This window comes from Neoarius graeffei, chromosome 25, assembly GCF_027579695.1.
Source record: "Neoarius graeffei isolate fNeoGra1 chromosome 25, fNeoGra1.pri, whole genome shotgun sequence".
NCBI classification, from domain to species: domain Eukaryota; kingdom Metazoa; phylum Chordata; class Actinopteri; order Siluriformes; family Ariidae; genus Neoarius; species Neoarius graeffei.
In genome coordinates, this window is record NC_083593.1 from 55,853,331 (window position 1) to 55,870,262 (window position 16,932).

The window sequence follows — 16,932 nt, forward strand, 5'->3', positions numbered from 1 at the left end:
ATATGACCTAAAACGTCATCAGATTTTCACACAAGTCCTAAAAGTAGATAAAGAGAACCCAGTTAAACAAATGAGACAAAAATATTATACTTGGTCATTTATTTATTGAGGAAAATGATCCAATATTACATATCTGTGAGTGGCAAAAGTATGTGAACCTTTGCTTTCAGTATCTACTGTGATCCCCTTGTGCAGCAATAACTGCAACTAAACGTTTCCAGTAACTGTTGATCAGTCCTGCACACCGGCTTGGAGGAATTTTAGCCCATTCCTCTGTACAGAACAGCTTCAACTCCGGGATGTTGGTGGGTTTTCTCACATGAACTGCTCGCTTCAGGTCCTTCCACAACATTTTGATTGGATTAAGGTCAGGACTTTGACTTGGCCATTCCAAAACATTCACTTTATTCTTCTTTAACCATTCTTTGGTAGAACGACCTGTGTGCTTAGGATTGTTGTCTTGCTGCATGACCTGGCTTATCTTGAGACTCAGTTCGTGGACAGATGTCCTGACATTTTGCTTGAGAATTCGCTGGTAAAATTCAGAATTCATTGTTCCATCAATGATGGCAAGCCGTCCTGGCCCAGATGCAGCAAAACAGGCCCAAACCATGATACTACCACCACCATGTTTCACAAATGGGATAAGGTTCTTATGCTGGAATGCAGTGTTTTCCTTTCTCCAAACATAACGCTTCTCATTTAAACCAAAAATTCTATTTTGGTCTCATCCGTCCACAAAACATTTTCCAATACCCTTCTGGCTTGTCCACGTGATCTTTAGCAAACTGCAAACGTGCAGCAATGTTCTGTTTGGAGAGCAGTGGCTTTCTCCTTGCAACCCTGCCATGCACACCATTGTTGTTCAGTGTTCTCCTCATGGTGGACTCATGAACATTAACATTAGCCAATGTGAGAGAGGCCTTCAGTTGCTTAGAAGTTACCCTGGGGTCCTTTGTGACCTTGCCGATGATTACACACCTTGCTCTTGGAGTGATCTTTGTTGGTCGACCACTCCTGGGGAGGGTAACAATGGGCTTGAATTTTCTCCATTTGTACACAGTCTGTCTGACTGTGGATTGGTGGAGTCCAAACTCTTTAGAGATGGTTTTGTAACCTTTTCCAGCCTGATGAGCATCAACAACATTTTTTCTGAGGTCCTCAGAAATCTCCTTTGTTCGTGCCATGATACACTTCCACAAACATGTGTTGTGAAGATCAGACTTTGATAGATCCCTGTTCCTTACATAAAAGAGGGTGCCCACTCACACCTGATTGTCATCCCATTGATTGAAAACACCTGACTCTAATTTCACCTTCAAATTAACTGCTCATCCTAGAGGTTCACATACTTTTGCCACTCACAAAGATGTAATATTGGATCATTTTCCTCAATAAATAAATGACCAAGTATAATATTTTTGTCTCATTTGTTTAACTGGGTTCTCTTTATCTACTTTTAGGACTTGTGTGAAAATTTGATGATGCTTTAGGTCATATTTATGCAGAAATATAGAAAATTCTAAAGGGTTCACAAACTTTCAAGCACCACTGTATATATATATATATAAAATTTGATTATTTTTAATTTGATGCCAGCAACACATTTCAAAAAAGTTGGGACAGGGGCGTGTTTACCACTGTGTTGCATCACCTCTACTTTTAACAACATTCTGTAAACATTTAGGAACTGAGGAGACCAGTTGGTGTAGTTTTGAAAGTGAAATTTTGTTCCATTTTTGCCTGATATACAATTTCAGTTGCTCAACAGTTTGGCATCTGCTTTGTTGTATTTTGTGCTTCATAATGTGCCAAATGTTTTAAATGGGAGACCGGTCTAGACTGCAAGCAGGCCAGCTTAGTGCCCAGACTCTCTGGAGTCACGCAGTTGTAATACATGCAGAAAGTGGTTTTGCATTGTCTTACTGAAATAAACAAGGCCTTCCCTGAACAAGGCATTGTCTGGATGGCAGCATGTTGCTCCAAAACCTGTATATATCATTCAGCATTAATGATGCCTTCCCAGATTTGCAAGCTACCCATGTCATGTGCACTAATGTCCCCTCATACCATCACAGATGCTGATTTTTGAACTGTGCACTGATACCCAGCCGGACAGTCCCTCTCCTCTTTAGCCCTGAGGATGTGGTGTCCATGGTTTCCAAAAAAGAATTTCAAATTTCAATTTGTCAGACCACAGGGCAGTTTTCCACTTTGCCTCAGTCCATCGTAAATGAGTTCCGGCCCAGAGAAGGTGGTGGTGTTTCTGAGTATTGTTTATACAGTACCAGTCAAAAGTTTGGCCACATCTTCAAATTACCTGTTTTTTCTTAATTTTTTTTTATTTTCCACATTGTAGAATGATGTTGAAGACATCACACCTATGAAATACTATATGCACTTATGTTGTATGGAAAGAAGTGTAAATAAAGCAAAATGTTTTATATTTTAGATTCTTTAAAGTTGCCACCTTTTGCTTTGATGAGCTTTGCACAATCTTGGCTTTCTCTCAACCAGCTTCATGAACTGAGCACTGTTGAGCACTTTGTGTCTTCTTTTCTTTCACTCTGTGGTCCAGTTCATCCCAAACCATCTCAATTGGGTTTAGGTCAGGTTATTGTGGAGCTCAGATCATATGATGCAGCACTCCTTCACTCTCCTGCTTTGCTAAATAGCCCTTACAGAGCCTGGAGGTGTGTTTTGGTTCATTGTCCTGTTGAAAAACAAATGGTGGTCCCACTAAGCGTAAAACAGATGGGATTGCATGTCACTGCAGAATGCTGTGGTAGTGATGCCTTCGATTTTGAATAAATTGCCAACAGCGTCACCAGCAAAGCACCATCACGCCATCACACCTCCTCCTTCATGCTTCACTGTGGAATCCACACATTCAGATACCATCCGTTCCCCTTTTCTACATCTCACAAACCCAAAATCTCAAATTTGGACTCATCAGAGTAAAGTATAGATTTTCTCTGGTCTGATGTCCATTCCTTGTGTTTCTTGGCCCAAGCAATTCTCGTCTTCTTATTGGCTTCACTCAGTAGAGGTTTCTTTGCAGCAGTTCAACCAAGAAGGCCTGATTCATGCAGTTCCCCTCTGAACAGCTGATGTTGAGATGTGTCTGCTACTTGATCTTTGTGAAGTATTCATGTAGGCTCTCATCTGAGGTGATGTAATGTTATCAGGTGAGGTGAGGTGATGTCCTTTCCTGGGATGGTCCTCATGACAGTCAGTTTCATCAGAGCATGTGATGTTTTTTGCAACTCTACTTGAAGATCCATTCAAAGTTCTTGGAATTTTCTGGACTGACTGACCTTCATGTCTTAAAGTATTGATGGATGCCATTTCTCTTTACTCAGTTGTTTGGTTCTTGACATAATATAGATTGCTACAGTTGTGCAATAGGGTTATTTACCATATTTACTGCTTGATCTCCGACGCATTAAGAAGGCAAGAAACTCATCCATTAATTAACTTTTGACGAGGTACACCTATTAATTGAAAAGTATTCCAGGTGACTACCTCATGAGGCTGGTTAAGATAATGCCAATAGTGTGCAAAGCGTCATCAAGGTAAACGCTGGATACTTTGCAAAATCTACTTTTTTAACACAGTTTTTGTTTACCACATCATTCCATATGTGTTATTTCATAGTTGTGATGATCTATGCAAGATATATAACATTTACACACGTTATGAATATATTAATTAATTACAAAATGACCTGTAGTTTATAAAATTGTTGAATAAAAGCATTATAACAGCAAAGAAACCCAGAGTTAAGTACTGTAGTGTTATTAATCATTGTTTCACTCTGTGTTGAAGATCCTGATCCTGATGTAAACATTAAACCCACGGAGCTGTAAGGACTGTTCTGCTGATAGCCATGAGCTTCCATGCTGCACTGTCTCAGTTTTAGAATAAAAAATAAATGCATTTCAAGAAATAGTACAATGCCTTGCGAAAGTATTCATCCCCCTTGTTGTTTGTCCTGTTTTGTTGCATTACAAGCTGGAATTAAAATGGATTTTTGGGGGGTTAGCACCATTTGATTTACACAACATGCCTACAACTTTAAAGGTGGAAACTTTTTTTTTGCTTTTGCTTTTTAATTGTGACACAAACAATAATTAAGATAAAAAAACCAGAAATCTGGAGTGTGCATAGGTATTCACCCCCTTTCGTATGAAACCCCTAAATAAGAGCTGGTCCAACCAATTCATTTCATAAGTCACATAATTAGTTGATTAAGATCCACCTGTGTGCAATCAAAGTGTCACATGATCTGTCACATGATGTCTGTATAAATCAACCTGTTCTGGAAGGACCCTGACTCTGCAACACTGCTAAGCAAACAACATGAAAACCAAGGAGCCTCCAAACAGGTCAGCGACAAAGTTGTGGACAAGTATAGATCAGGGTTGGGTTATAAAAAATATCCCAAACTTTGAATATCCCACAGAGCTCCATTAAATCCATTATAGCAAAATGGAAAGAATATGGCCTCACTACAAACCTGACAAGAGAAGGCCCCGCCCACCAAAACTCACAGACCGGGCAAGGAGGTCATTAATCAGAGATGCAACAAAGACACCAAAGAGAACACTGAAGGAGCTGCAAAGATCCACAGCGGAGATGGGAGTATCTGTCCATCGGACCACTTTAAGCCGTACACTCCACAGAGTGGGCGGGGCTTTATGGAAGAGTGGCCAGAAAAAAAGCCATTGTTTAAGAAAACACATTTGGAGTTTGCCCAACACCATGTGGCAGACTCCCCAAACACATGGAAGAAGATTCTCTGGTCAAATGAGACTAAAATTGATCTTTTTGGCCATCATGAGAAAAAATTCATGTGTGGTGCAAACCCAACACCCTGAGAACACCATTCCTACAGTGAAGCATGGTGGTGGCGGCATCATGCTGTGGGGATGTTTTTCATCTGCAGGGACAGGAAAGCTGGTCAGGACTGAAGGAAAGATGGATGGCACTAAATACAGGGCAATTCTGGAGGAAAACCTGTTTGAGTCGGCCAGAGGTTTGAGACTGGAACAAAGGTTCACGTTCCAGCAGGACAATGAGCCTAAACATGCTGCTAAAGCTACACTGGAGTGGTTTAAAGGGAAACATATAAATATCTTGGAATGGCCTAATCAAAGCCTAGCCTGGGAAATCCCATGCTGCTTTGCACAATCGTTCCGATCTGAAAAGACAGCATGGAAACTATGGTCTAAAGGCTCGCCTGAGTTAGGGAGCCAATCAGAGAGTGGGGAAGGATGGAAAGACGGTGACGCGTACTACTCGACAAACGGAAGCTTGTAGTTTATTTGGGACTGTTTACGGATCACATTTAACATGGCGGCGAGCGATACGAACCAAACTAACCAAACCAGCTTCTCTCATATTTGTCTTGCACAAACGGCAGTAATCGTTCGGTGCCACTGTTTTCCTATTTTTGTTTTGCCTTCTCTTTCTCTTTCCTTCTCTTCTTCGCCTCTTCGTCTTCTTCGTCGCTCTAACTACGTCACCGGGTACAACTGCCATGATTGGCCATGGGCTACGTATACGCCAAATGATAGACATTCGCAACGTCCAATAAACGGCCGTTGACAATCGTAAACCACACCTCCCCTACGAGAAATTCAATAGGCGGATTCCAGACCATATTTCACTTGTGATATGGTCTGGTGTTAACCAGACTAATCAAAGCCCAGACCTCAATCCAATTGAGAATCTGTGGCATAACTTGAAGATTGCTGTACACCAACGCAACCCATCTAACTTAGAGTTGGAGCAGTTTTCCCTTGAGGAATGGGCAAAAATCCCAGTGGCTAGATGTGCTAAGCTAATAGAGACATACGTACCCCAAGAGACTTGCAGCTGTAATTGCAGCAAAAGGTGACTCTACAAAGTATTGACTTTGGGGGGTGAATACCTATGCACACTCCAGATTTCTGCTTTTTCATCTTAATTATTGCTTGTACCTGGCGACTTGTCCAGGGTGTACCCTACCTTTTGCCCGTAGTCAGCTGGGATAGGCTCCAGCTTGCCTGCGACCCTGTAGAACAGGATAAAGTGGCTAGAGATAATGAGATGAGATGAGATTATTGCTCGTGTCACAATAAAAAAAATAATAATTTCACCTTTAAAGTGGTCGGCATGTTGTGTAAATCAAATGGTGCTAACCCTCCAAAAATCCATTCTAATTCCAGCTTGTAATGTGACAAAACAGGACAAACACCAAGGGGGCGATGAATACTTTTGCAAGACACTGTATTATATTTAAAGTTCATTATAGATACAGTTACCAGAGAAAGTGTTACCAAGCTTCCTTTTCTGACTCACTGTGTATTTTCCGAGAGTAGAGAAATGCTGAGATTGTCTTTTTCCCTCGGGGAGAGTTTAGTTGAGGTCCAGCATAATTAAGGCCCGGATTTCACCACACATTATTTTTGAGCCATTTGAGCTATGAGACTATTAAAATAAGGATTATGCCTGGATTTTAATTTTTTTTTCCTCTCATGGGTCGAAAAGTGAAGAGAAGAACTGTATGTTAGAGGAAATGCAGAGGAATTTCCTTTTTCACCAAGTGCCTTTAACGATTAAACTTTAAATTTCAAAGTGTGTCATCAGAACCAGAAACATTGATCATATTGTTCATATTGATCATCATAGATCACTGGGATGTAATATTTTCCTTTAGTTTGGGTACATATAGAATCAGGATGTTACAGTAATTCAGACTTCATGTTGTGGAGACCAGAGTTTTCAGGTGATTTTATTATTCAGGAAAATGGTTGAGTCCCAAAGTTGGACACCATTTCTTCAAAATGATGAAACTGAACAATTAAAATTTCTCCACTGGCCAAGAAATATGACAAAATATTCATTGAAAAACCCAAAATATGTTTCTGAACATGTGTATTTTTTCTTAGTCTTCTCCTATTTATTTGTGAAGTTATTTGGCAGTTTGGTAATCCACTCTCTAAAGAGCTTAAGATGGTTTTACAGACTCTTCAGCTCTGTAAAGTTTAATAGTTCCTGGTGTGTGAGAGCTGTTTTCCTGATTTCATTGATTCCACTGCTCATGGCATTTTTTGTGTGATTTTGTGCCTGTTTGAACTTTTTATCGTTTAAATAAGATGGTCCACATGCATCTAATTATTGAAGTCATTAGACACCTTAATTAGCCAAATTCTTCTGAATGATCTACAGCGTGTTATTGGGAATGCAAGCTTTTGAGCTTGAGGATAAAGAGAATTGTTGATGGCCAGATGTATAACTGTTAGGAGGATCAGAGTAACTCTGAAGGCGCGTTCATACCAGGCATGTAGCATGCCATGTTGTGTCACATTGTTGTGGCTACTGCCTCACAGAGGCAAAGCGAGGCAGGAGCCACAACGTCATCATGTTGTAAGAGAATAAGTGTAACAATGGTGCACTGCGCATACGCATTACAATCACCAGAACGGCGAATCGTGATACGAACGGTTGATCTCGTGTTATCAAAGGTACACAAGAACGAGTGATGAAGCCACTATGTCATCGTGTTGTAAGAACGTGAGAATGAGTGTAACAATAGCGAAACTTCGTAACCAATCAACACTTATCCTGATCAAGTTCGATTACCCGTTCTACTTCTTGATAAACTTTGCAACCAATCAGAACCAGAAACAAAAATAAGAGAAACCTCGTTATAACTTCGTCATAACGAAAAGATAAATGAAAAAGACAAATAAAATTAACCTCATGGTTCGCCAAGGCTAATGATTCGATATCAAGTAAGTGGTGTTTATTTTAAGAAAATTTACCTTTTGATTATCTCAGCTTTAGTTTGGTCCTTCTGAAAGGTCAAATGAAATGTTTTGTAAAGTTTTTTTTTAGCTTTTTGGCCGATATATTGAAAAGCTGATATCAAACTTCTGCTATTCACTTTAATTTTTTTATTTACTTTTTTATTTTAGAGTCTTTACACTACACTTGTGAAACAAAATGCACTCATTAGTACTAAATAATGCTCCTAAGACAATTCATGAACAAATGCTTTCTTATTATTTTGAAAAGAGATCTAGTTGGGCAGCACGGTGGTGTAGTGGTTAGCGCTGTCGCCTCACAGCAAGAAGGTCCAGGTTCGAGCCCCGTGGCCGGCGAGGGCCTTTCTGTGCGGAGTTTGCATGTTCTCCCCGTGTCCGCGTGGGTTTCCTCCGGGTGCTCCGGTTTCCCCCACAGTCCAAAGACATGCAGGTTAGGTTAACTGGTGACTCTAAATTGAGCGTAGGTGTGAATGTGAGTGTGAATGGTTGTCTGTGTCTATGTGTCAGCCCTGTGATGACCTGGCGACTTGTCCAGGGTGTACCCCGCCTTTCGCCCGTAGTCAGCTGGGATAGGCTCCAGCTTGCCTGCGACCCTGTAGAACAGGATAAAGCGGCTAGAGATAATGAGATGAGATGAGAAGAGATCTAGTTCTCAGCACTGTATTTTGAACAAAACACAGTAAACAAAATTGGTAACCAAAATACTCCAAGCCCTGATGCTGCTCACAGCTTGGTGATGCTTGCGAGAGATGAGACAAGTACCATTGATAACATGTATTATGTGATATTTACTGTATGGACATGGGATCAGAAAACTATTTTATTTATAAGCAGTAGCCACATGGACCCATAGGGTACCTATTTTTGTGTCATGTCAAGGCATCGTTCAGTTCCATCCATCCATTATCCACCACTTATCTGGGTCTGGGTTGTGGAGACAGCAGTTTAAGTAGAGATGCTCAGGCCTCCCTTTCCCTGGTCACCTCCTCCGGCTCTTCCAGAGGGATATTGAAGCATTCACAAGCCAGCCAAAAGATATAATCTCTCTAGTGTCTCCTGGCTCTGCACCAGGGTCTCCTCCTTTTTGGACATGCCTGGAACACCTCACCTGGGACACATCCTAAACAGAATGAAAAAAGGAATGTCCTTTCGGAGTTCTGTAGCTCTCTCTGGTCTTATGAGCTGCCTTCATGTAAATAATTTCCCTAAATGCATGTGATTAGATAAACAGCTACGGAGGATCTGGATCCACATCTGGATAGTGAACACCAGTTGAACCCTGACATTAAGGCTATCAGTCTCAAGATGTTTTCTGCATTGATCTGGACTCGTCTTGGGTTCTAACATGCCCATTTGCCAGTGGACTTGTCTCACGCTTTAGCATTGGTATTGCTAAATATGGTCTGAGTCTCAGCTGAGAGGTTGTTTGTGTTGTCTTTTCTTTTTGCTTGCAGAAAATTTGACAAGAAGTAATTCCTTCTTCTGAAAAACATCCAAATCATTGGCATAATGGTGGTGCGATGAATCCAAGTGGTTGAAGTAAAAGATTTGATGTTTTTTGGCCTTGATCTTGAATCAGTCTCACTTTCATTTGGAATCGCTTTTGATTTTGCTTCAGAACCCCAATATCAGAGTCTGGTCTTAGACTTGTCTCGGGTTTGAAAATGGCAGTCTTGACTTCAGCCATACTTACTTTACAGACCAAAACATTTACTGAAGATGAGTAAATGATGGAGGTAATCGCATCATGCAGCACCACATGGGCAATCCAACACATCCAACATGTTCTCATGGTAATAAAAGTGGCCTTTTCCTTTCTTCTGCTTTTCTGTTTGTTCATGAGTAAAAACTTAGTGCTCATACAACTTTTTTGTTAGCATTCAATTCTCCACCCTTTTCAGATTCTACCAAAATTTAAAGGAAATGAAAAATGTGTTGTTGAATGTGATGGGAGTTCGATATCTGAGAGTTAGGATGTATAATGTACTCAACATAATGTGTTACTGATCTATTAGTAACATACTGTAGATATTTAGTCAGTGCCTAGAAGTGGAGCTCCTGATGAGTTTATGAGCAAAATATTTGCAAGGGCACAAAATTAACCTGAATAGAATAATAATATTGTAGCACCATGAATGAACCATCGAATTGTGTCGTGTTTTTCAGCTCAGTAAATTGCTGTATTGTCTTGTGACAGTGAGACCAGTAATGAGAGTCGCATTGCAGTCATGATACATATTTATTCCTTTCTTTGACGCTGCATGTCATGTGCCAGAAACAACACCAAGACATTTATTATGGTGTGACTCTCCTGGGTGCCTGGTGGACAACAGTGAACCAGCGCCTTCACTTTACATCACTACTGTAGAGTTACCATCCAATATTATCACACGTAAGAACTAATCGATATTGATCTGCGGTCAAAATCAAAGTCCCTCCCGTGCCAGGACCTGGTCTTCCCAGGCAGTCTCCCGTCCCAGTACTAACCAGGCCGTCAAGGTGCATTGGGCAGCAACGATCTCCACTTCTATAGCTCTCGGTCTCTCACCTATACAGCTAGAGTTATAGTGGGGGTGGGTCCTCTGATAACCACGAGAGTTTGATTCCCCACTCACATCTGTATTGCAGTGTGCCTTGCCAGATGGCAGTAGGTACCATTTTTATGATGGTCTTTGGTATGACCCGACCATGAGTAGAACTTGCAGTCTCCTGATCGAGAGGCGGACATGCTAACCACCAGGCCAGCTTGCAGTATCAATCCGCGGTAGTTTTAGATTATCTACAACAAAGGAAAGATGCTCATAATTGCTATTGAACTGTGCAATAATTATGTTTAGACGAATGTGCAGAGTAAGAAATCATTCAGGTAAAAAAGTATACAATCTAAAGCTACATATCCCGCTATGAAAAAAAACAGTCAGATAAAAACTTTCAAGGAAAAAAATCTACTGGAAAACATCCTCCTCAACCGAATGCAGGATCTGAGCTCCGAGGGTTCAAGCTGCGATTTTAATATTTCACACTTGATGTGTCAAACAGTTTCTGGTTGCATCTGTCAACTGTCCAACAAGCTACTGGACTAATAAAATTGTTTCAACTAGTTTTACATGAAACTGTCAAATATTTTCTGTAAAATTTGTTAGCAAATAATCCCACGTTATTGTCTCATCTCATCTCATCTCATTATCTCTAGCCGTTTTATCCTGTTCTACAGGGTCGCAGGCGAGCTGGAGCCTATCCCAGCTGACTACGGGCGAAAGGCGGGGTTCACCCTGGACAAGTCGCCAGGTCATCACAGGGCTGACACATAGACACAGACAACCATTCATACTCACATTCACACCTACGCTCAATTTAGAGCCACCAGTTAACCTAACCTGCATGTCTTTGGACTGTGGGGGAAACCGGAGCACCCGGAGGAAACCCACGCGGACACGGGGAGAACATGCAAACTCCACACAGAAAGGCCCTCGCCGGCCACGGGGCTCGAACCCGGACCTTCTTGCTGTGAGGCGACAGTGCTAACCACTACACCACCGTGCCGCCCCCCACGTTATTGTTTAAAAAGCAAATTAAAAATCAGCACTGGATAAAAACCCATCTATCTTATGTAAATAAAGATACGAATTTCGTTGTCCAGTGGTCAAGTGTTTATGAGATATGTTGCCTTGCACTTATGATCAGGTTCCCTATGGTGGTGTTGGGTGTCGTTCGTATGTACGGCCGTTGTACGGTCTCAAAAACCATCAAAAATCAGGTTGATGCTTTTCCATATTCTCTGAAGTATGGAGCGTTGCTAATATGGTATAAATACCTGATTTATCAAAACTGTTCCCAAAAACGTTCTGATACCCCTTTTCCACCAAATCAGTTCCAGGGCTGGTTCGGGGCCAGTGCTGGTGCTGGTTCACAACTCGTTCAATTTGCGAGCCAGCTGAGAACCAGTTTGCTTTTCCATAGCTCGGGGTGCTAAGGGGAGCCACGTCATTACGTCGCTGTATATGTCAGTTACATCACTGTATATGTCAGTTACGTCGCTGCGTTTGCATAAACCTTGGCACGAACATCGAAGCAACAACAACATGGAGAAGAAGCAGCAGCAACAACAACAATAATGGATGACTTTGCGTTTGTACAGCTGCTGCTTCTCGTTGCTTAAAAATGGCGACCTTTCGTGGTCTTGCTATTGTTGTCGGTCTTAACAACTCCCCCCACTGACGTAAGCGGTTCTTTCCTCTGGCCCAGCAGAGAGTTGGTGCTAGCCTGGAACCGTTTTTTCTGGCCCCAGAGCCAGTTCTTTGTCAGTGGAAACAGAAAACCCGGTTCCAAACTAAGCACTGGCCCCGAACCAGCCCTGGAACTGCTTTGGTGGAAAAGAGGCAATAGTGGAGGAATTCTGAATCTTGCAAAACACTACAAGATAAAAGTGCAGCACAGTCATCATTACACCTGCGATGAAAAGATTTTGGCTGATTAAGGAGGAAAAAAATGACCCTCCTTTTGCTTTCAATAATTTAGGAATCCTGTGCTGAACATGAGCTTAATCGAGATAGCAGTCTATTTTTTGGGGCTCATATTTTTTATCAAATTTGTATTCATGGGAGTTTTTATGTAATCTATTTAAGATAAAGCACTCACAATGGCAAGGTCGTTCTGTCCAGATCGAACTGCTTCATCTGTTCACCTGCATTTTAATTAATATTTAAAAGAATGATCTCAGACAAGCATGGCGTTGGACTGCGCTTCTTCTCAGGAGTTCATTTCACGTGCACCATCACCGTCTGTTTTATCAGAATGGACCATGCATGCTTGCATTTTGACACTGTGACACAGTAATTAACCTTAACATAATGAATTGATCTGTTCACTGCAGAAATGTAGTGGTGGTGGTGGTGTGGAGAAATATGTGGAGTTTTTCATCAGTTTTGCACTAATCATCTTTTTTTCCCCTTTTTTTCCTTCCTAGAATGAATATGTGTGTCCCAGACCGCTGCCTCGAGCCTGGATCGGAGATGTTCCTACAATTCACTAGCCAGACTTCTGTCTCCACTTTACTGACTGCAACAGGGTTCCTGTAAAGAATTTCCATTGCATCGCATCGCATCACACTTCAGCCATTTCCTTTTATTTGGATTGTAGGAGTGTATCAAAGGTGCGAGCGAGTGAACGAGTTGTCCCTTGCTGTGAAATAATTTTGTATTATAATGCTCAAGACAGATTTTTGCAGAAAAAATTATTTTAATCGCCTACCATTTTTAGGAGCTTCTCCACTACAGTCTTGTGAAATGGACTCGGGAAGGACAGCGTGGATGTGGACATGGATTTGGACGTGGACGTGGAAGGCTTCAGTGGTGCCTTTTGTGCTTTTTGTTCTTGTCCATTTTTATCCAGCAGGAATAAACAATTTGGAATCAAACACTAAACTAAGGAGCAATGAGCGAGTCAGTCAGGAGCAAGGAGGAACAAAATCCTGTTTTTTCATCCTTAATCTTCTTCACGTTCATCATCCTCAGAATAAAAAGAAGGGATTTTATTCACATTTTTTCAGTAGGACTTATTCCATGCTATTTAACAATCTTGCGTATGAGAACAATGACGACTTTATGACCCTTATGTCGGACTTCTCGTTGGTTGAACACGTCGTCTTGTTTACAACCTCAGCATGAACACGGAGGGTCTCGAACACTTTCACACTGACTGCAAAGTGTGTGTGTGTGTGTGTGTGTGTGTGTGTGTGTGTGTGTGTGTGTGTGTGTGTGTACATACTTATGGGACAGAGATGTGTGCATGACATTCGGATGTCAACACCATTGTACAAACTTTATTGTTGGTTTCTTGGCTTCTTTACACTGTATAATGTTCCACCCTGAGTTCACACAAGCAAGCAACAAAGCAGCATCATTTCTTTTAAGTTTATTGCAAAAAAGAATTAATTAATTCAAATGTTTATTAAATTAATGCAAATTACATTGCAAATCGCCTTGGAAATACTCCAGGCCTGAATTGAGGCTTTCAGAGAGTAACAGTGTTATTAGGGTTGTGATAATGCATTACAGTCATTCTGACTTTGATATAAAAATTATAACGTTTTTTTGTGTTTTTTTTTTCTTTAACAAAAAATATATATTTTTGTATAATTTTGGTATTATTTTAGTAAAATGTTCTATTACTGCAATATTACAGTGTTGGGGGAAAATCTATTTTTTTTCCTTCTTCTGGCAAAAACTTTCAGTTCTATGTTTTTGGTTTGATTTCTCTTTTTTGCCACATTGTAGGGTTTATTGTTTGTTTGTTTGTTTGTTTGTTTGTTTGTTTGTTTGTTTGTTGCCACAGGACAATAAAACTACACTAGGATTTTTTTTTGTCTTCTTGTTTTTACTTTTTTGTTGTTTTATGTTGCAAAAACTTTTTTATATCTACATTTTTCCTTTTTTTCTTACATTTTAAATATGGTTTTTAACAATACCTGATACCAAAACTAAACTAGGAAATATTTTAACATAAAAATAAAATTAATTTAAATAAAATACAATAAAATAAAGAATAATATTTTAAGTATTATTTTAATTTTGTTTTTGTTTTGTTTTCTCGTCCCAAGTGTGGGTTTTTTTTTCACATTATAGTAGGAGGAAAATAAAATAATGAAGTAATTTATTTGAATAAAAACAACATAATTTTAGTGTTTTTTTGTTTTTGGTTTGTTCTCGTTGATTCTCTTCTCAGAGTCGACACTCTCTTGTGTCACATGTTCATGTGTAAGATTAACAAACAAACAACTCACTCTTTATTGCATACATGTCAACCTTTGGTCAATCAAACCTGTATAACCAACCTCCAAAATCCGTATTTCCCTTATAAAATCTGTATAAGATGCAAATTAAAATAATTTACCTGAAATTTGAATGATAATTAACAATGATATATCCCAGTTACTTTTTATTCAATATTAATAACAATAAACCTTCAGAATGAATACAAAGCTCCAATGTTTGACAAAAACACAAAGTGTTATCAGCGTAGTTACGAAGGAAATACTTCGTTGTTTGGAGACAGGTTTCACCGAGCGGCTATTATGCGCGAGACTTCATATTAGCCACAAAGTCAGGAAAGTCTGTTCGTAAAATTACGTTATAATGACCAAATACAATGAAAAGTATTTTTCCAGTCTCACCTGTGAAAGGTAATCCCATGTGATCTCGTTTGGACGGTAAACCTGTTGGTACAGTTAAACGCAGCACATGAATGAGGCATCTTTATTCTCGGCTACTGTCTAGACACTATACCAGAGACGGTTGAAGAATCTCCACTTTGCCACATCCAATATGGCGGCGAGGATGACGTATGATTCTACGCAGAAGGCGGCGTCTATGTTTATATGTCTATGACTTCACGGTTGGCGGGATTCTCGCAATGCGGTGTGCGCATGATCAAAAGTGGAACGAAGTCTCGCTACCACAAGACAACGCGCGATTTCATAAGACTCTTTACTGGCTGGCTGTGGTGTACAGTACGTTTGTAAATGTTATGCGCTCTTTTATCATCGTGGGAATTGATTATAGCTCTAAATAAATATTGAAGTTTTTTTAAAGAATACGTATAACTTTATTTATACGCCCGTATACTACGTTTATTGAATCAAATCCGTATAAAATACGGACATTCCGTATAGGTTGACATGTATGTTATTGGCTCTTTTTACGACTGGCTCTCTTTAACTGGCTTCAATTCAGGATGTTTTATGTTTGTTTGTTTGTTTGTTTGTTTGTTTGTTTGTTTGTCCCTCGAAGTTGAATCAGCTTTAGTGCGCTGTGACTGATGTATAATATATAACGTAGTAAAATATCAGTCCTAGAGTTAGTCTGTTTCTATAAAGACGAATGTTAAAAAACGTTCCAGTATGGAATTTTTTGGCACATTGTACTGTTGAAAAATTTGTGATAGTCACTCAAATTAAGAATTCTAAAATAAATAAATAAATATATATAATAAACGACATTGTTTACATTTTGGCTTCATTTATAATCAGAGCTGAATAATGCTGAGTCGGAGATTTATTTACGACTGCACTGATGAGTGATGGTGGTGTGTTAACTTTGGCGCTTGCTTGTATGAACCCAGGGTCGTGTGTGTGTGTGTGTGTGTGTGTGTGTGTGTGTGTGTGTGTGTGTGTGTGTTTGTTTTTTGCTTACGCTGATGTTTTTTTACCCTCTGCTCGATCTTCATTTGTCCTTTTCCGAATCTGTCCTTTGTCATTTCTCTCCACACTTGAAAATTTAATAATTCCTTTTGGAAATGCACACTAAAGTTTTTTTGCTGCCAACATGTTTCTGTTTTCTAACGAGAACGCTGTCAGAATCAATGTTGAGAAATATACACTGGTCAAAATGGAAATGAGTATTGATGAGTCATAATGAATTGCTACCAACAGAGTTACAGAAAAGAGGAAAAAGCAGTAAAGGGTGGTGAAAGTAAATGAGTAAAATTGATCTTTTCTCCCACAAAGGACTCAAAGATCTGCTGTTGTTGGTTTAAAAAAAAACTATACAATTAGAAGTCATGAAGATCCAGTTACGTAAAATTTGCAGCATCGAATGCAAATAAATTATGACAACTTTTTAATTCTACACCATTGTTTCTTTCATTGCTATAAATTCCACATTATTTTGACTTTTTAAAGGTTTTTTGTTGTTGTTGTTGTTGTTTCTTTTTTTACTAGCGCTGTGTTTTCAATATGAGGCTGAGAATAAACACTTCTGAAACGTGTCCAGTTGTCTTTAATGAAGTGCCAGCATGGCTTATTTTAAAAATGAATCACAACTTGACAGAGTAAATAAATCTATGAGAGTCTGTTAAAACACTTTCCTTTCTCGAGGAGATGCCTTCAGCTAAATAAATCATGTAAATGCATGTGATTTGCTCATAGCAGAGGATCTGCTTCAGAAATACAGGAAGCAAACAGGAAACAGGTCAACCATCTTTAAAGAAATCAAATATTTTATTAAAAAAAAAAGTTCTACATTCACATCTCATTCAAGTAAAACCCTTGTAGGAGCATAAGAACCCTGTGTCCTCCAAATAGAACCATTTTATCAGCTTAAGAATTATTTAGTCCTCCAAG

The 16,932-nt window shown here is 39.7% G+C and overlaps 1 protein-coding gene across 1 annotated transcript in view; it reads left to right on the forward strand.

Annotated features, from left to right (window-relative positions):
- The window catches only part of lrrtm4l1 (leucine rich repeat transmembrane neuronal 4 like 1), a 65,163-nt gene extending 52,094 nt beyond the window's left edge, over window positions 1–13,069 (forward strand). The window contains exon 3 of the mRNA XM_060908617.1: window positions 12,781–13,069. Coding sequence (XP_060764600.1) covers window positions 12,781–12,846 — 66 coding nt within the window. The 3' untranslated portion in view covers window positions 12,847–13,069. The remainder of the gene's footprint in view (window positions 1–12,780) is intronic.
- The last annotated feature ends 3,863 nt before the right edge of the window (window positions 13,070–16,932 follow it).